The sequence below is a fragment of the Triturus cristatus genome, chromosome 3_1 (assembly GCF_964204655.1).
Source record: "Triturus cristatus chromosome 3_1, aTriCri1.1, whole genome shotgun sequence".
Lineage (NCBI taxonomy): Eukaryota > Metazoa > Chordata > Amphibia > Caudata > Salamandridae > Triturus > Triturus cristatus.
Genome location: NC_140583.1, coordinates 877,313,834 through 877,334,596, shown reverse-complemented (window position 1 = coordinate 877,334,596; position 20,763 = coordinate 877,313,834). Strand labels below are relative to the sequence as shown.

Below are 20,763 nucleotides of genomic sequence, written 5' to 3'. Positions count from 1 at the left end.
GCATAGAGTATGTTACATCTCATTATGTAATACACTAAAAGACATCAAACTTGAAGAAGAGTGAATTTAATCTAATATATAGAAAACAAGGTCATTTGGATGCACCTATAGACATTTAGGGTCATATCACATAAACTGAGCTCTCTTGGTTCTAATTTAGGACCAATATCCATAACAGTTTTGGGGTAAATGGTTTCTTAAATAAGTAGATATAGCAGAGGTATTTTACCACCTTACATGGTAAAAGGTTGTTCGACACTGGAATATTAAAAGAATGTACTAATTTTGGATGATGATGTAGAAGTATTTGTTGACATCACTAAAGTAGCTACAGAGCACAATAAAATTCAAAATAATAACATACAATTACAAATGAGGTCTCTAGTTGGCAGTCGGTAAGTACCTTATCCAAGTAGGGAGCCTCACTCTAGTCAGGGTAAGGAGATCATACAGCTAAGATAGCCCCTGCTCACCCTCTTGGTAGCTTGGTATGAGCAGTCAGGCTTATCTCAGAGGCAATGTGTAAAACATTTGTACCCACACACAGTAGGACAGTAAAAACACTAAAAAAGGAGTCCACACCAGTTCAGAAAAATAGACAATATTTATCTGAATAAAAAAAAGATCAAAACATCATAAATCTAACATACACAAGTAAAAATATCACTTTAAAAAGGTTAAGCAAATGTAGTCCTTAGGAACCTATGGATGTGTCACTTGTAGCAAAAAGTACATGGAATGTGTCAAAATTCAAAGATGAAAACAAGCGCAGGGGATGTGAGGCGCCTGAAAAACAAAGCGATGAGTCGGTTCCTTACTCACAGGGTAGGTGATGCTTCGGTTCCTTATTGCCAGGGGAGATGGTGCGTGGTTCCATACTGTTACACAGGGGAGCTGATGTGTCGGTTCCTAACTGTCAGGGGAGGTGATGCGTCTGTTTCTTACTGGAAGGGGAAGTGATGCATCGATCTCCAAGCATGCAACCTCGGTTCCTTACGCTGGGCAGCGTCGATGAAGAGACAGCGTCAAAGTATGATGCATCAAAAATCCAGATGTGTTGTGTCGATGCGGCAGCGGCGAAGCAGGCGCTGAGTCGAATTCACAGCCACGAAGCAGGGACTGCATCTGAGTCAGAGCGGGTGCCACAGAAATGGGTGAAGCGGTGCTCAGGATTCTGGCTGGGGTGATCTTCAGCCACATTGCAGGCACTGCGTCAATTCTTCGGCCTCCCAGTGGGGATGTGTTGATTTTGTAGCCGTACGGCAGTGCTGCTCCGAGAATACGGGTGCTGAGAGATGATGCATGGATTTTCTCACCAGTTTGCACTTCCAGGGGCCCAGGAACTGGATTTGGCACCACCTGGCAAGTCAGGGCTTTCAGCAGAAGAGCCCAGGCACTGGTAGGTAAAGATTTTGATGGCCCTGAGACTTCTTAGCAGGAGGCAAGCACGTACAAGCTCTAGGAAAACCTTGGAAGCGGGATGTAGAAAGCAAAGTCCAGTACTTTCACTCCCAGGACAGAAGCAGCAAGCAGCAGACCAGCACAACAAAGCAGCAGACAGAGTGTCAGTCCCTCCTACAGTATTCAGCTCTTCTTCCTGGCAGAATGTCCTTTAGTCCAGAAGTGTTTTGATTTGAGAGTGTCAGAGGTCCAATACTTATATCCCTTTCTGTCTTTGAATTAGGCAAGCTTCAAAGGAAAGTCTTTGTAACACATAATACCCTACCTTTCCCTGACCTGGCTCTAGACATACTACAGGGGGGCTGTGACAGCTTTATGTGAGGACAGGCTAGCCCTATTCAGGTGTCATTGACAACTCCTGCCACCACAAGAGCTCAGGAAGGCCCAGCCTGGTGATGGCCCAACAGGATATGCAAGGCACACCTCAGCTCCCTTTGTGTGACTGTTTAGAATGAGTGCACAAGAGCCCTACTGTCAACCTAACCCAGATGTGGATTCTACAGACAAGCAGAGGCACAGAATGGTTAAGCAAGCAAATGCCCACTTTCTAAAAGTGGAATTTTCAAACACACAATTAAAAAACCAACTTCATCAAAAGATGCACTTTTAAATTGTGAGTTCAGAGACCCCATAATTCAAATTACTATTAGCTCCCAATGGGAAATGACACTTAAAGGGCAATCCCTCTGTTAGCTTATGCACTTTAATAGGGACTTACTAGTGAATCAAATATACCAACCATGGATAAACCATTCACCGATACAATTTAGACAGAGAGTATATGCACTTTAGCACTGGTTAGCAGTGGTAAAGTGCCCAGAGTCCTAAAAGCAACATAAACAGGTCCGACAAAATAGAAGGAAGAAGGTAAAAGGTGTGGGAATAACCCTGTAAAAAGGGTTAGGTCCAACACATTTAACAACGCTCAATAACAACAAAAAATAACACAGCGGAGCATTAAACAGGAAAAAGAGAATACAACACAGCAACCGCAGTAAACCACAACAACCTAATGTAATTATGCAGCAAAAGAAACACAGCAACATATCACCACCACAACAAATTGCAATACAACAATCATCTAGAAATATACTTGCTCTATAAGTCTGCTTTCATATTATGGTGTTAAAACATGTTTGCATCACATACATTCTTAATTACTATGAAGGACATGTAATAGATCCAGCAAACAATGTTTTGTGATTTGACCCCCAATGATTTATTTCACTCCTAATGCTCAAGCATATTTACTATTCATTGAAAAGCTTAAAAACAAAATAGACAAATTGCTCACCATAATGCATTTCTTGTTTCAGTTTTCTGAAAGCAAAATCACACATTCTACTAGAAGTTAATATTACAATAACTTACCCTGTGTCCTTTAACTTATCTGCAAGAAAGAAAATATAACTAGAATTAGCATTCATGGAAATAAATATTTTATATTAAACAGTGGGTGGAGCTGATACTTCAATACATCTTGATAGGGTTCACATCTAGCAAATCTTGACGACAATCCAAAATAACAATTACTTTTGTATATAGTGCTTCATACTGCTCTGCTTGCATTTCTAAGGCATTGAAATAACAGGTGTTAATTAGTCCTGGGCACAAAATTGCGCTTTGCTTGCAGAGTTTGCAGAGTTTTTCCAACCCAACTCTCTGCGTAGAGCGCAACGTTTTTCCTCTCTCGCTGCTCGCCAACGTTATGTTGGAGAGGGCAAGCAGCACGATTTACCTCACTCTGCCACTTGCCGAACTCCGTGGAGCGTGGCAGAGGTTTTTCAGCACTCATGGAACTCCGTGAACTATGCCCAGGGCTATTGTGTAATTATTGGTTGTATGTGAATTCACAGAAAAGCTATTTTATGGTATACCATTACTGAGAAACCTCTACATCTAAACTGTTTAATGGAAGTTTTCAGAATGAATGGCATTTACCTTTTCATAGAAACCAATTCATAGAATATCTTTTTAGTTGAAATTGGCTTTTGAATGCTTATTTTTTATGTATAAATGCAATGATTGCCATTCTTCAGAACATTCAGGAACTGTTTTGTCGGAGACATTTATTTCAGTATTTTTCCTCAGGGGACATTATTTCATATTTATATCTTTTATATTGTCAAACAAATACTTTGAATGCGTTTAATTTGCTGACCCATCACCACCCTGGGAACCCGTCTATCGCTGACCCCTCACAACCCCTAAACAACATCAATCCTTGATCCCTAAAATCCCTCACCATACCAAAACTACACTCATCCCTGAAGCCTAAAAGCCCTTTTTGCCCCAACACACCACCATCCTAAAGCATAAAAACACTCACTAACCCCTAACTCCACCTATTCCTGAACCCTAAAACCTCTTTCTATGCCTACACCCCATCAAATTCCATATCTGTTAAAACATTTCAGCACACCCAAACTCTACCCATCCCTGAACCCTAAAATAACCCTCACCTCCCTTAAACACTAGTCATCCATGACCCATAAGAACTCCTCATCATCCTAAAATACCCATCCCTAAACCCTTAAGCCCTTTCTACCTTCCTACATGTAAACTTCACCCATCTCTGAATCCTTAAAACCCATCACCACCCTAAACTCCACCCCATCCTGAACCCTAAAAATTCTTCACCGTCCCAGCCCCTACCCATATTTGACCTTTTAAAAACTTCACCAGCCCTAAACTCTGCCCATCCATGAACCCTAAAACCCCTCAGCACCCTTGCACTCCACCCATCCCTGAAACCTAAAAACACCTCAGACAACTAAAAACCACTTATCCATGAACCCTTAAAAACAAACCTCAGCAGCCCTACACTCCACCCATCTCTGAACCCAAAAAACCCTTTTCTGTGCCCGAGCTCCAATTATTCCTGCCTCCTAAAACTCCTCATCATCCTAAACATTACTCATCCCTTAACCCAAAACCCCACAGTAGTCCAAAACTCCAACCAAGTTTAATGTAATTTGGAATTTTTCTTAAAAGTGTCCTTCCTTTAAAATGTTTTCTTTAACTTTTGATTTTTTAATATTTTTTTAATATTGTCTTTCCTTAAAACAGATTTTCCATGATTTGACTTCCTCAAATGTGGTTTCTCGATTTTAATTTTCCAATAATTTACACAAAGTTAATATTACCTAATTTAATGGCACTCAGTCTTACATCCTTGGGAAACATGGAAGGCCGAGTCAGCTCGCTGTGATTCTCACTTGTGACCTTCTTATCACAACATGTATCGGCAACGAGTATAACAAGCATTGGCATAGCCAATAGGTCTCGCTTTGAGGGACCTTATAGGTATTTAGTTATGCAACTGTTGCATGGCTAAACACTTATAAGGTCCCAAAGGCGAGACCTATTGGCTATGCCAATGCTTGGTTTAAATAGTGGAGAGACATTCCTTATTTTTAGGCAGTCAAGGAAAATGCCTTGTTGTAAGGAGATGTTTATCATTTTAGACAAGTGGGGCATAAGGGCATTTCACATCTCTTTAGCTAAACGGGTGCAGAGTCAAGGAAGTGGCTGGAGGTGTTTATATGAGCGATGGTGTTTCTAAATTCAGAGTGGGTAATGTCTCTAAAGTTTTAGAGGATGTTCTGGTGGGAGTGGCACTCATGTTGATGATCTGCACAGAAAAAGAGGCTTTAATATATATATTATATATATATATAAATATTTATTCATTTTTATGTCGAAGATGTGTGCAAATTCTTCACATTTATCCAGTACCGGTGGTTTAGGATTGGGGTCAAAGTTTTGACGCTGCTTTAACTATACTTTCTACATCTATTTTGTGCAGACTAACATTGTTTGGAGTCAAGGACAACTAGTATTCATGTTTATTTTGTTCATTGGACAAGTAGACCCAACCGCCTGCAGAGCAAACCCTTTGACTGACAATTTACAGTAGCACAGTCTGTGGAACAGAATGGTCTGCCACTAAATACAAGATTTGAGTTCATACGTACAAGTTCTTCAAATTGTAAAGAAGTCATTAACACAAACGTTTTCACTATCAGCATGCGCACTCTAAGAAAATGCTGTGAGCTCAACTTGCTAGGCATGTGGTTACTTGCTCATGCGAAAAACGCGGAGTGATTGGGACTTCTGACTCCTCTATTTGGATTAATAATCCCTTCCAAAGTCCATAAATAGTAACAAAAGAGGTGATCTAAAATCTTAGCTTTACACTTTAGACATGGGTCCTAACCCCAGCTTTCACTCTCAAATTATGTGATTCAGGACACTTCCAAGACTCCCCTAGCTGCCTAAATTTTAAGTGTCTCTGGAAATATTGTCCAAAATATGTACTATGGACAAAGATGAGGGTTTAGGTATTTTATGGGACTATTTATAGACATGTTATGTGAATTTATATTTTAAATAGGCAGACTCTTATAACTTAAAAGATGAAAGAGATCGCTTGATATGTAGCTGACCATTTTTGTTTAAAAAAGAAAATGTTTTAAAATGCAACAAACATAAATTGCTGTATTGTTTAAAGGCCAATGGTCTAAATAAACATATCTTTTGATTGATTGATTGACAAAGATAGACATTTACTAAATATAAAAAATAGTTCACATGAAATCTTCTATCACATATGTATGTATGTATGTATGTGTCTTGTAAAGCGCACTGCTGCCCTGAGGCGTCCTGGCGCTGTAGACCGCTGGGGAACCCGTCCTGGCTATCCCTGTGAGATGGTCCCTCCAGGGTATCTCCAAGGTGAAACCAGGCATCCCCGGCGAATGTGGGGGGCCGTTGTGGAGATGAGGCAAGCTTAATGCCCAGAGTTGCCGAGTGTGTTCCTGGTTAGAGTAGGTACCGAGGCAAGAATTATCGAGTCCGTTTTGACCCTGGTCCACGACCCTGCCGCGTCGGGAATTGAACCCTGGTCCCTGGCCGATTCTCTGTTTAAGGATCTGCCGCCTCTAACCAGTGAGCCACACCTCTGCATGCTCCAGTCTGCACCAACCAGACAAGGAAAAGAAAAAGTAACAGACACCAGTGGGCGAAGTGCGCAACAAAATGACAAACAACACAGCAACAAAAATACTACATTTGACAGTGTATTGGAATTACGCAAACAACAGAAACAGTGTTTATTCTACTGAAATCAGTTGGTTTTGTAATGACAAGTCTTAACAGATAAACCTTTATGTAGGCATTTCAGAAAGACCACCTGCAATTCCAGTGACTCTTCCCAAGTGTTTGTAAGCGATGCACACTGTGCATGGCCTGTAACAGTGGAACATGTGTACCACATGGATGTTACTAGAACACTTAAACACCTTGAGCTGCTTCCAGCCTTTGTCATAAAAGCTTTCAAATGCCCCAAAAGGCCATGCAAAGGGGCCTTTGTAGGCTCCAAAAGTGTTTAACTTTTCCCAAACGTGCCATCAAATGTCCTTTAAGTGTCACTGTTGTCTCCAAAAGTGTCACCATATAGGCCAAAACAGAGACCCAAAGTGCCATATATCCCAAAAGTGGCATCCTGTATATCAAAAATGCTCAAAAGTGCCTTTATATGCCACAAAGGGCCACCTCATACTCCCAAAAAGTAACCTTTAACAGCAATAATACCATTGTATGTCTTCACAGCTCACTGTACTGCGTACATTTCAAGCCCCGATGAAGAGGTGGTGATTTCCAATGCAGGGAACTTCAGTAATTTAGTCCTGTGTGGCACCATCAGGCTATTTTACATTGATTCTTTTATTCAGCTAGCAAAAACATAGGGTATTAAAATACAGTACCATTGCAAAGCATCTCAGCCAATCCAGGCATTGCGCAGGAGCTGGGATACAATGTAGATACCAGGGTGGGGGAGGTGTAACATACAGGCCCGGAGGTAATTTGGCCAAGTGTGGTCTGCAAAGGTATTGGCAGCATCTGGACAGTGAGAACAAGGATGCCACAAGCTAAAATATGTATTTTTGAGGCATTAGCACTAGTCTTACAACAATTAAAAAAAAGTTACTGTAGGCACTGAGAGGTCATATTCAAACCTATAATAAAATGGCATAGACCGATAAAGCAAAGACAATGCAAAGGTGTGTGATGCCATCTAACAAAAAGTCAAAATAGAAGTGATGTTAACAAGTGAGAGGGCAGAAAGGACAGTTACATCAGGTGCTGATAAAGAAAGGGTGAGCAATGCGACCTTGTGACCAGGGAAGGCAGAGTGAGTCACCATGTGCCAAGGCCAAAGGGATTTCATTGGCATCAAGACAAAAGAAAGTTATTTCACCAAGTGTAAGTTGTTCTACCATAGTAGGCACAGCTTTGTGATGCACCTGCTGACAAAGTAAGTGAAGAAAAGGGTTTTTTACCACCTGGCATCAAGCCAAGGGGGAGCGGTTTCATCAAGTGAACAAGTGTTCATACATGGGGGTATCACTGAAACCCAGTAGCAGGGTGACTGGAGATTAAACAGCTAATGGCATTAGAACATCGATCTGAGAATGATGAAAATTACAACTCCAACATCACATCGGAGGATGAATTAATTACTGATCCTGCAGCCGTGGGAAATCAGTTTTAAATTATGTGCAGCATATACTAAAAAAAAAAATGAAATTCCACAATCTAAAATAAAAGATGCCACAATCCAACACTTTGATTTTAATGCACTACTAGCTCAGCAATTCATTTGCTTTTACTTCCGCTTGGCTTTAATGATTAGACAGGAGACCAAACAATCCAGTTTCGAGAAAGTGTCTAAGATGCTTCACGTAAAGATTCCTTCCTCCCCTCCCCCACACTCCAGTGCATCTCTCATCCCTTACAAATACAGACAGAAAACAAACTTTACTGAGCCTTCCAAATATTTAAACCAAAACTCCGATCCGTAGCATCCAGGATGAAAATGGCTAAAACAAAGTTGGCAAGGAGTATGCCATTACAGGGGTAAAGTACAGAGAGTGCTTTAATTAGAATCATCCGGAGGCATGTGTACAAAATGCCGAATGAGTCTGAAGGCAAACTGTTCGTGGGGACATTCAGATCCTATAAAAACATCCCTGCTCTAAAACAATGGGAAGGAAATGGCTAGCATTCTTTAAGCATTGGCCGCGCGGCCGTGAAAATGACACGGCCGCGCGGCCCGCGAAAGAGAAAGTGATCGCGGTCGCGATCAAGCGAAGCGGAGGAAAGACACATGAATTTGAATTTGAATTTAAAATTTCTTATAGAGCGCTCATATACCTGCGGTTTCTTGGCGCTATTACTGACAGGATCCTAGTTAAAAAGCAGTGGGAGCAAGAGAGTTGTTATTCGAAAGATTTCGTGAATAGGTAGGTCTTAAGTTGTTTACGGAATTGTGGGTAAAGAGAGATGGTGCGGAGTTCAAGGGGAAGAGAGTTCCAGAGGGTCGGGGCGAGGGTGGCAAATTTAGAACCTCCCCACTTCTTTCTCCGATAGCGTGGGATGGTGAGGAGGGACTGGGAGGACGAACGAAGTTCCCTAGTGCGGATATAGGAGACAATCTCGGAGGAGATGAATTCAGGTGCGAGTCCGTGTCGAGCCCGGAAGGTGATGGAAGCAAGCTTGAATTCAATTCTGGCTCGCACAGGGAGCCAGTGAAGTGATTTCAGGAGCGGGGTAGAGTGGTGGAATTTGGGGAGTTTAAAAACCAGGCGGGCCGCCTGGTTTTGGATCTGTTGGACATGGTGGCTGCACGCGTGCACGCTCACGTGCACGCAAGCTTTAGGCCACAGGCAGCACTTTGAAAATCCGCACACAAAATGTCTCGGCCAGACCAGCACATGCGCTGGATCAGACGAGACCTAAAAATCGTAGCCTAATATATTCAGTTAAAGAAAGAAGGGGACATTGTTTTAGCACGAAGAACGGACAGATTGTGTGTTTTTTCTCTTTTGAACCTTACTTCAGGTTTTGTACCTACTTGTCCCTCCACTGCATTAATATGGCACATTTGCTAATAACAATAGATGCATTTCACACTGACAGAGCGTGCTCATGGGCGCTGCCCATGGACTGCAGGTGGCCGCAGCTTTTGTACAGTTGTGCGCATTCCAGTGCTTAAAATGTGTGAAGGAATTTTATGTCTCGATTGAGAAACAAAACATGTAAATAAAACTATTGCCTATTTTATGCAATCAGATAGTGCATAATTAAATTGCATTGCCTTGTATTACTCATGAAAACTAGCGTATCTACAATGATGACAGTATAATTTACTTTAAAGTTTAGCAAAGGGTGGGTTATGGCTTTTACCGTGCTTAAGGCAGCTGGGTGCCCCTTGTTTCTTATCTGACTACTGGAATGCAAGTCTCATTGTAAGAGAGGTGCCAGTGTTAACTTGTCTTTGGGGGGAGCGATAGAGAAGCCAGTGAATGACACACACTTGGGCATCTAGTCACTCTCCATGCTGTCTTTCATGATTTCCAAACCAACAGCTGAGCAGGTAGACAGCATGCTAGTTAAAAAGCAGAATGAGATCGCTAGCATATGTTATCATATTTTTACTTTTGGGGTTAGTGTTATTTTTGATATGTGGCTGCTTAATTTGCTAAAATAGGACGGATGGAAGTATGAGTTCAGGTTTTATCAGTTAAATAAATGTAGAAGTATACAATTGTATTACTTAATTTAGCCACAAAATGCAAAATAAATATGGACCCAATCTCTAAAATTAGGTTTGCATTGAAAAATAAATCTTAACAGACAGATGCTAGAGACAATAGTCATACTCATGAGCATATAGTATGATTAAGTTTTTTGTAAAATGGGCGAGTCAAGTGTTTACCTTTTAAATAAGAAGTTATATCTCATTGGAGCATTTACATCAAATGGACGGAGAGTGAGGAGACTGTACTTGAGGATTGGCACTGTTGCATAAAGCTTTGATGGCATTTTCCTCTTTCTATGCACACATAGAAAGAGAGAAACGTGGAGAAATAACATTATTTTTCCCCGTTGTGCCACTCCTACACCTCCCCTGCAAAGGCATAGGATTCTGACGCATTCCCAGCTTTACAAAACTTTGTAAATCTGGGAATGTGTCAGATTCCATGGATGTTGCTTGGAAACACCCACAGCAACACCAATGAGATGTCCCTTTCACACAGAGTAATGGGTAAAAGGAGCCCATATTTACAGGGCCATAAAAAGTCACGCAGAGTGACTTTACATGGCCTTGTAGATATGGGCAGGTGCACTACGCTGCTGGTGCTTCAAAAAAAGTGACGCACTGGCAGCGCAATGGCCTCGTAAATGAGGCCCTTAGGTTACTTGTAAGTCCCTGGTAAAGTTGTACTACATTTACACAAGGCCCGTAAATGAAATACTGTTAGTGGGCCTGCAGCACCTATTGTGCCACCCACTAAAGTAACCCTTTTAAATATGTCTCAGGCCTGACACTGCAGCCTGCATAATACATAAAAGTCACCAGTATGATAGGTACTACACAGTACATAGGGCACGGTGCATTTTAATCAAAAGGTTGGACATGTACTTTTAACTTTTATATATCCTGGTAGTAAAAAACTCTAAAAAAGATTTCACTACTACAAGGCCTTCCTGTCCCATAGGATAACATTGGATTGCCTTATTATATTTAATAAATGATCATTTTCAATTGGGAACAGATAGGAATATCATATTTGGTGTCTAAGAAATTGTAATTAAAAATCCTCTTCAATGATAAAGTCAGATTCTAAGTTACAATTTTTAAAATGACACTTTTAGAATGTTGGCATTTTTCTGCTGTAACCATTGGGTGCCTGCAGCTTGTTTCTGGGTCACATGACTGGGTGTAGTTGACAGTTGACTTTGTTTACTCTTCACAGACTGCCACACAATAGAGGTATTACATGTGCCTGGATGGGCCATCAACTGGCAGGATGAGGGGGCAGAGCTGGGCACAGCCCCACTTCCAACTGAATAGGCTGTGCCATGACTTCACACAAAGGACATGTCACCACTTCATTATTCATGCAGCCAGCTTGCAGCCAGGACAGGGAGGCAAGAATCTTCAAGGACTTCAAAGGGAATTTTCTAGAAACTCTCCCTGGTCAAAATTGGTCACCAGGAATAATATTGGACGCTCAGACCCAACTCTTCAGTACACTCTGGGACCTGTGAATACTACAGGAGGAGGACTGCAGTTCTGTTTTGCTGCCAGAAGGACTGCTGTCTTGCTGTCCTGTTACTCTGCTGCCCTAGTGCCTGCTGTCCCGCTTGCTGAGATGGAAGACTGGACCTGCACCCTTCATCCCAGGTTGCAGTGACTCCAAAGGTCAGCTGACTGGACTGATCTCCTGCTCTTGGCTAGAGGGACATGACAAGCTCCAGCAGCCTCCCTGCCACTGCCCAGCTGACCTGCTGCCTGGACCTGCAACTGAAACTGCCTGAGCCCTGCTGGCCTCTGTTGGAATTACTTTCTGACCCACAAGAGGTGCCTCTTGGACCCTGGACCCTTGATGTTGTACCAGTTGGGCTCCTTTCCAAAACAAGGAGAAATACTGAAATGTTGGGCTCCTTGCGAATGCAAACAGGCCTGTTTTGCTCAATATATTGCTGCTTGCCAATGCAAAGTTCCAGCAAACCTGCCTCTTCGTGCCACAGCGACTGCTAATGACACTTGGTAGTGCAGGATCTGCATGTCTCACTACAGCATCGACAGCTCGCAATTACCACCAACGCAGAGCTCCAGTAACAGTTGTACACGACTTACTTGAAATCTTTAAAATTGCATAGCTCCAGTTGTTCTGATTGGCTATTTATTGGCAAAAAAGGAAAGCAAACCCTTGGCTCTCTAAATAACATGAAACTAGAGCTGCATCAGATTGAATTTAAGTTGCAAAAAACGTATGACCGTGATTTAAAAGTTTTGTTTATAAATATAAGGGGTATCACAAACAGGTAAAAGTTGCTAAATGTACTTATTTTTCACAATGCTTAAGCAATGCTCCTAACCTCTCTAAAGAACTCTTTAACGGATGAAAGATCTCCAGTCTCCTGACTGTATCTAAACGCATATTTCTCCTGAAATTATGCTTTGTAAACATCTTGCATCTTTTTTAAACATAAAGACTGAACAAATTAAACTTGAAATTCAGATGACTGCATTAGTCAGGCGTACTGGTCTTCTATCGGTGTCACAACATGAAAGCCTGTGTGTGGTTTTTGATAAGTTCTCTTAAATTTCAGAATCTCACCTAATAGGCACCATTTAAATTAATCCCCTCTCGAGATCGGACCCTAAATTTCTGAAGGACCAGTCCCCAATGGCCTAGGATATTTGTTCCATTTTCTCTAATTCACTTGAAGTTGTCATATTACCAGAGATTTGGAAAACTGCCTTTATCAAACCATTATTAAAAAGCCCTCTCTAAATCCCACAGATCCTTGTAATTAAAGGACAATTGACATCCTCTCAGATTTATCTAGTTGTTGGAGAAACTTGTTTTCCTATAAATTTGAGTATTAGCAGAACAAAACACCCTCTTAAATATTTGTCAGGCTGGGTTCAGGCCAAAGTGAGTTGTAATCTCTGTTCTTGATGATTTACCAAGGTTGATGGATGACAGAGGCTCAGGAGCCTTGGTTCTCCTGGACCTCTCCACCTCATTTGACAGACTAGATCATGGCATTCTGTTACAAAGGCAACATGACATAGTGCTTAAAGGAATTGCATGAGTTTTGTTTAGATCTTTTATGAATTACAGAAAACAAATAGTTTTCCGTTCCCCAATTTCATCCTCACCTAAAGAAGTCTACTGTGGTGTCCACAGGAATCAATCCTGTCGCTGCTGCTTTTTAAAATTTGCTTTCCCCCCTATGGCCTCTTTACTACATCAGCTGGGAATAACTTTTTTTATGTAGAAGGATAATACACAGCGGATTATTGGACTGCCCCAGATGTAAATCAGTATACTCTTTAACTAAGAGACTTTATGCAAATAGATGGTGAATGTCTACAAATTATTTTAAACTTAATATCAGTAAAACTGACCTATCAGAATGACAGATTTGAATTGGCCACCTACAATGTGTCAACCATCTGTACCTTCTTCCTCAGTTTGAAATTTAGGAATCTACCTTGATTCCAAACTGGGTCTTACCACCCATGCAGACAATGTGACAAAGTCTTGTGTGTTTCATCTTAAACTGCTTCAACCCATGTTATCACTTTTAAAGAGGTAAGAATGCCCATGAAAAATGTGCTGAAATTCAATTACTACAGTCACTACAGTTAGACATCCATTTTTGCTAACCAATGTCATCGGTGGCAGCCAAAGTGTGGAATGCTTTACCCATCCAGTAAAGGAAAGCACCCCTGCTTTCTCTCTTGAGGCAGTGTTAAAAAGGGGTTTCTGTTTGGCTGTGGTATGTACCCAAACCATGCACAACCCACCAGTCTAATAAGGTTAAGTCAGATACACACTGAAGATAACCTATGCTCACCTTCTGGTAGCTTGGCACAGAGCAGGCAAGCTTATCAACAAAGTCAATCTGTAAATTATTTGTGCAACACACATACCCAGTAACACAATGAGAACACCACAAAAAGACTCCTCACAGGTTTAGAAAAATAGGAAATATTTATCTGACTAAAATAAGACCAAAATGACAAAAATGTAATAAGTAGTTCATGAGATATAACATGTAAAATTAATTCATGGAAAAGCAGTGCTTTAAAAGTCACTAATGATTTGGTTCAGTTTATTATTGCTACTGTAGTGAATGCAAATTCACTATGAGCGTTGTTTCAAATTATAATTGCTCTCACAGTAGTTGAGACAAGTTACTATAGGTCTCTTGTGCGAGATTTCTAATGTGACCGATTTGGTTTGACAAGTAGGGTCGTGTAAGAGGAAGTGCGGGCCAGTAACAATCACACCGTGGTACCACAGCACTCAGTAGCTTTACTTGAGAGATGTCGGCATCATGCTTGGGCTTATCTGGCTTGTGGCTGTTGATCTGCGCTGGTGCCACCTGTGTCATCCTGGCAAATGTGTGGCTGGAGGGGCCACCCTGAGGGATTTCCCTGGATGCAATGGTGATTTGAAATGCAGAAAGGATTTGCCTCGGCTCAGCACGTTGACTCCAAGTGCGGGTCATCTTGTCTCCCTTTGTAGAGGTGCTGTGTTGGGGGGATTTCTCCTCAGAGCAGCAGAGGCTTCAGGCAAAAATGCAGTGACTCCGATCAGCATGTGCTGGGGAGAAATGCAGCAATGCGATAACGAGTAGGAAGCACTGCCATGCAGAGTCTTGGCTGAATTAAACACTGCGCACTGAGCCAAGTGCGGTATTTCACCATTCAACAATCTTACCTATCACAGAGTGGAGCACTGGTTTTGCGAAAAGGTATCTGCTGTAGTGTAGGCAAAAAGTAGATAACAAGGTCTTTGATGTCCCTGAGACCTCGGCGAGAACAGGGGAAAAACCCTTGGAGTCACTCTAGGTTTAGTCCTTGGTCTTTTAACAGGGCAGAGGTCAGCAGGTAACAGGGCGGCTCGGCAAAGCAGGGAAGCAGTGCCTCAGAACACAGCCAGCAGTGTGACAATCCTTCAGCACAGCAGCCTTTACTCCAGCAGAGTTCTTTCCATGTCTAGTAGTGTATTACTTTAATAGGGCCAGCGCCCTTGTACCTATACCCAAAGGTACCTTTGATGTAGGGAGAGACTTCAAAGAAATTCTCTGAAGTGCACAAGGATCCCTTCCAGCCCAGCCCTGGCTGCAGACTACCAATAGGGAGTAAATCAGTCCTTTGTGTGAGGGCCGGACACAACCTATTCATATGTATGCGAGCCACCTCTCCCTCTCCCTGGAGGACTATCAGTATGCAGATGAATGCAGATGTATACCCTGTCACACCCAGCCCTTCCTGTTTTGTGGCTGTCTAGAGAGTTTGCACAAAGTGTAGCTGTCACCCATCCCAGACTTGTATTGGAGACAGGCTGCAAGGCTCACAGAGCAAAAGTTAAGAGCAGAGTTAAGTGGCATTTCTAAAATGGTAGTGTTAAATCCAACTTTACCATTAAAAAGGATTTATCACTAGGCCTGGGCGGTAAATTCCGTTCCGCTCGCGGAATTTGCGGAATTTGGGTAATTTCACGTTCTGTGGAGAACGCGGAATTGCCCAAAATTCTGCGTTCTGCGGCTTCGCTGAATTTTTTGCTTGTTCGCATTCTCAAAATGTGTGTTTGCGAGATATTTTCCCACGAGCACGCAAAGAGCGATCGCGAACAGGAAAAAAGCATCACGAACAAGCAATTCCGCGTGTTCGCGGAATTTCTGCGTGTTCGCAGAGATTTTTTACCATTTCGCTGAGCTTTGCATAGCGCGACTACGCAAATTCCGCCCACCCCTATTTATCACCTCCATTCCAAAGATATTAAAGAAGAAATAGCTACTCCTTTCCAATCAGGAATTACAGATTAAGAGGGGTTTTAAGGAATCCCTAATGCAGGTCTATGGAAGGAGTAGGCCTTACAGCGTGAAAAGCCCATTTTGCTATTTGCCACTGCCAGGACATGTAAAATTTGAAAGTACATTTCCTGCCTTTCACTTACACAGCATCTTGCACTTATGGTCACGTAAGGCCCACCAGAGGGGTGACTAATATGTAATGAAAGGGGAGTTTAAGGTTTGGGAAGAGGTTCTTGATGCCAATTTGAAGTGGCAGTGAACTGTACACACAGGCCCTACAATGGCAGGCCAGAGACAGGTTTGTAAGGCTACTTGTGTGGGTGGCACAATCAGTGCTGCAAGCCCACTAGTAGCATTTAGTTTACCGGCCCTGGGTATATGGTATACCACTTCGTAAGGGACTTATAGGTAAACTAAATATGCCAATCAGATATACGCCAATGTCAACATGTGTAGGAGAGACCAATATGCACTTTAGCACAGGCTAGCAGTGGTAAAGTGTTCAAAGTCTTAAAGCCAACAAAAAGATACATCAAAAAGTAGGAGGCAAGAGAAAGTTGGGGAAGACCACCATATGGATGACAGGTCTAACACCTGTCCCCCCAGGTGAAAATGAGGATTGCTACCCAAACTCTCAGAAGTTCTCATCACTAAGGTGGAAAAACCTAGAGAGACTATCAGCATTGGCATGATTTAGCCCTAGTCTGTGTTTCACCCTGAAGTCCATACCCTGTAGGGAGATAAACCACCTAAACATTTTTGATTCTCACCCTCATTTGCACATGCCACCTGAGGGGCCTGTGGTCTGTCTGTGAGTGCGAAACAGGTACGGCCTCAACTTCTTCAGTGCCCATACCACAAATAATGCTTATCTTTTTATTGAACTGCACCTATGTTCCCTGCAAAGTAACCTCCTGGAGATGGAGGCTAAAGGTTGGTCCAGGCCCTCTTCATTGAGCTGTGGGAGTACTGTCCCTATACCGTGCTCTGAGGCATCTGTCTACCCAATACAATCCTGGGAGAAGTCAAGGGCCTTGAGCACAGGAGCTGTGCAAATGGCTTGCTTCAGGGAGACAAATGCTTTTTGCATGCCTCTGTCCAAATCACATCTATGGGCTACTTCTTCAAAGTCAGCTCTGTCAAGGGGGCAACAATGGTGCCATATCCCTTGACAAACCTCCTATAATACACAGTGAAGGCCAATGAAGCTTTGATCTCACTCTGGGGTTTGGGGGTCAGCCAGGCCATTAAGGTTTCTATCTTGGCCTGAAGAGGTTGCACCTTCCCCTTGGCCACCAGGTGTCTCGAATACACGACAGGCCCCTGCCCTATCTAGCACATACTGGCCTTGATAGTCTGACCTGCCTGTTGCAGGGCCTGAAGCACTTCCCGGAGGTGATAGAGATGGTCCTCCCAACTGCTACTGAAGACAGTTATGTCAACCAGGTAGGAAGCTGAGAAGGGCTCCAAACCAGCAAGGACCTGGTTCACTAACCTCTGGAAGTTGCCAGGGGTGTTTATTAATCCAAAGGGCATCAAACTAAACTGGTGGTGGCCCTCCAATGCGGAAAAGACTGACCTCTCCTTGGCTCCCTCTGTTAAGGCGATATGCCAGTACCCAGATGTGAGACCACAGTTACTTAAGTACTGGACAATCCCTAACCTGTCCATGAGCTCATCCGCCCTAGGAATAGGATGAGCATCAGTCTTGGTTACAGAATGTAACCATCTGTAATCCACACAGAACCTCAGTTCAGGTGTGGTGCCTGGTGTTGCAACTTTTGGTACAAGAACCACAGAACTGGACCAGGGGCAACTGGATGGTTCTATCGACCCCAACTCCAGCCTCTTAGAGACTTTACTCTTGGTGCTGGCCTTCACCTTATCTGACAACCTGTAAGATTTATTCTTGACAGGAAAGTTGTCCCCAGTGTCCACATCATGGGTACACAGGTGGGCGATCCCAGGAATAAGGGATAACAGAGAGGAGTGCTGTCCCAACACTTGGTGGCAGTCTCTCTTTTGCTCAGGAGCCAGAGTGGGGAAACAAAACACTCCTTTCACAGACCCATCCTTCTCCTCTGAGGCTAAGAGGTAAGAGAGAGGTTCAATCTCCTCTTCATCTACCCCATCTGTCACCATCAGCATGGTGAGCTAAGACATTTCAAAGTGCGGTTTGAGGCGATTGATGTGAAGCACCCTGTGGGGTTGTCTGGGGATCTTATGGTCCACCATGTAAGTGCCTTACTCTTTTCTCAATTACCTCAGAAGGTCCAGTCCATAGGTCCTGAAGGGCACTGGGTTCCATGACCCACACTTTCTGTCCAGGCTGTAATTCCACAGTGGTGGAATTTTCGTCACACAACTCCTTTATTACAGTCTGACTGGCTCCCAACTTGCTTCCCTAACTTGGCCATTTGGCTCTGAAAGCCCAGCATGTAGCTTACTACAGCCTGGGGAACTTCCCTGGGAGCTTTCTCCCAACCTTCTTCAGCAAATTGAGAGGTCCTCTGACAGGGTAACCGCACAGAAGCACAACAGAGCTAAAGTCCACTCATTCCTGCTGTACTTACCGGTAAGAAAACAACAGACAGGGCAAGAGGATATCCCACATTTTCCTCAGGGCCTCAGGCAGAGTTCTGATCATGCCTTTTAGGTTCTTGTTGACTCTCTCAATAAGCCCATTTATCTGGGGGTGGTTAGATGTGGAGAACTTACAAGTAACCCCACACTCTTTTCACATTGAGTGCATATATGCAGACATGAAGTTTGCACCCCTCACAGACACAACTTCCTTGGGGAAACCCACTCATGTAAAAATCCCCATCAGGGCTCTTGCCATCACAGGTGCAGTGGTTGTCTTCAGAGGGATTGCCTCTGGGAATCGGGTGGAATGATGCACCAGATCCAGGATAAACCTGTGACCATAAGAAGTCGGGGTATCCATAGGCTCAACAATGTCGATGCCCACCCTTTCATAGGGGGTCCTAATGGTGGGTAGTGGTAACAGGTGAGCTTTTAGCTTTTTCTCTGTCTTTCCACTTGCCTAGCAGCTCACACAGGTTCTACAGAACGTATCCGAGGATGTCCTGATCTTGGGCCAAAGTAAATGTGGGGCAAGCCTTGCAAAGGACTTGTCTTGGCCCAAGTGTCCTGCCAGGAGTTTTTAATGAGCCAGCTACAGTAGGAAGGCCAGTAAATGTGGTAGCTCCCAGAGACATTACCTGCTGGCGCCTCATGCCATCAAGGGTTGGGAACTTCCTCTGTGCCCTACAGAACCACCCCCTCGTGGGTCCTCCTTCCACATGCCAATCAGCAGATTTAGGCAAGTCACCAAAGAGCACAATGTACTCATCAGTGGACACCAGGGAAGTCACCGCAGGTGCCCTATTCCTCTCAATGGGGGTGCATTCAGGGAATGGTTTCCCATGCCCTCTATCTTTCCCCTTTTCTAGTAGCTGGCTTGGCTATTGTTCCATGCTTCTTCCTTTTTTGACTTCCCTCCTGGTCAGCTATGGACCTTGTCATTGCACAGATCCACTCAGGTAACCTCAGCATCTCCACATGACCCTTGAGCTCCACTTCCTTCCAGATAGTGCCCTGAAGGTCACTACCCAACAAACAGCCCACAGGCATGGCAGGGCTCACAGCAACTTTCAGAAGACCTTAACCCCCCCACTCATAAGGGACAAGGGTCACAGGATAGTGACCCTTTCTGTTGTGAGCCACCACAACTTGGTGGAATGCATTGGGAATCACCTGCTCTGAGGACAACAGCTGACTCCTTACCATAGTTATGCTGGCACCTGATCTCAGGGCCTCCCCCACTTGGCCATTGATGGTTACATATTGCCTATACTTTGCAGTATTTGATGGCACATGGATCTTAGGAACCATCTCACTGTCATCCAGGGACACTGAAGTATGCCCTGTCAACTCCCCTCCATTAACTGGGACAAACTCCTTCCTCACCGCTATGCTAGCCACCCCTGAGTTCTTACCTCCAGTGGGTGGGTGTGCTCTCTTTGTACACATGGGACCACCTTTGTAGTGTCCATACTCACCGCACACTCATAACACTTGGGAGTTTTGGCTTCTGACTTTTGTCAGGGTAGGTTAACTTCTGGAGGCCAAATTGGGGCTGGGACCCAGACCCTTTAACTTGTGAATTGTTTTGGGGGCCTTAAAAGAACTCCTTCTTTTTATCTCCCCCCTCTTTCTTCTGTTGGGGACTCTGACCACCCTTTTGGGAATCCCCCCAGATACCTTCTTGACCAAGATTTCTGTCTCCTCTACAAGCTCCCTGGGGTCAGTCAGATTGCTATCCACCAAGTGTTGGTGCAGCTCTCGAAGACAATTATCAAGCATGTGCTCCTTCAAAAACAAATTATACAACCCTTCATAATCTTTAACTTTACTACCATTCACCTAGCCCTTCAGTGCCTTACCAGCATGAGCCAGAAAATCTACCCATGTTTGTGCAGTCAGTTTGTTACTAGCCCTGAACTGGTGCCTGTACTTTTCAGGTGTCAAACCAAACTTCCTGATTAGAATGGCCTTCATGGCAGTAAAGTTGGTGTGGTCCCCCACCTCTAAAGTAAGAAGCCCTCCCCAATGTGGACATGTACCGCCAAAGACTAACCCCAAGAACTCCTCTCACTGTGCACTTTTAAAGCCACTTCATAGGCTTACAGTCATTTATTTATTTATTCACGTCATCCCCCACATTGTAACTGGGTCCCATATCCTTGGGAATATGAAATCTGGACTTGCTTGAGGACCCTGCAGGTATGCTGCCACAATTGCTGCTGTTGCTGGAACTCACTTGTAGGACTCTTATTTCCAGCTTTCTCAGGCTGAGCTCATAACGCATGCTCCTTCTCTACTTGA

General features: G+C 43.5%; 1 protein-coding gene across 2 annotated transcripts in view; it reads right to left on the bottom strand.

Moving 5' to 3' along the window:
• The window catches only part of ABCB11 (ATP binding cassette subfamily B member 11), a 431,988-nt gene that overhangs the window by 305,704 nt on the left and 105,521 nt on the right, over positions 1-20,763 (bottom strand). For both annotated transcript variants that reach the window (XM_085645365.1, XM_085645366.1), the window contains exon 3: positions 2,833-2,851. In XM_085645365.1, the coding sequence (XP_085501491.1) occupies positions 2,833-2,851 (19 nt within the window). The remainder of the gene's footprint in view (positions 1-2,832; positions 2,852-20,763) is intronic.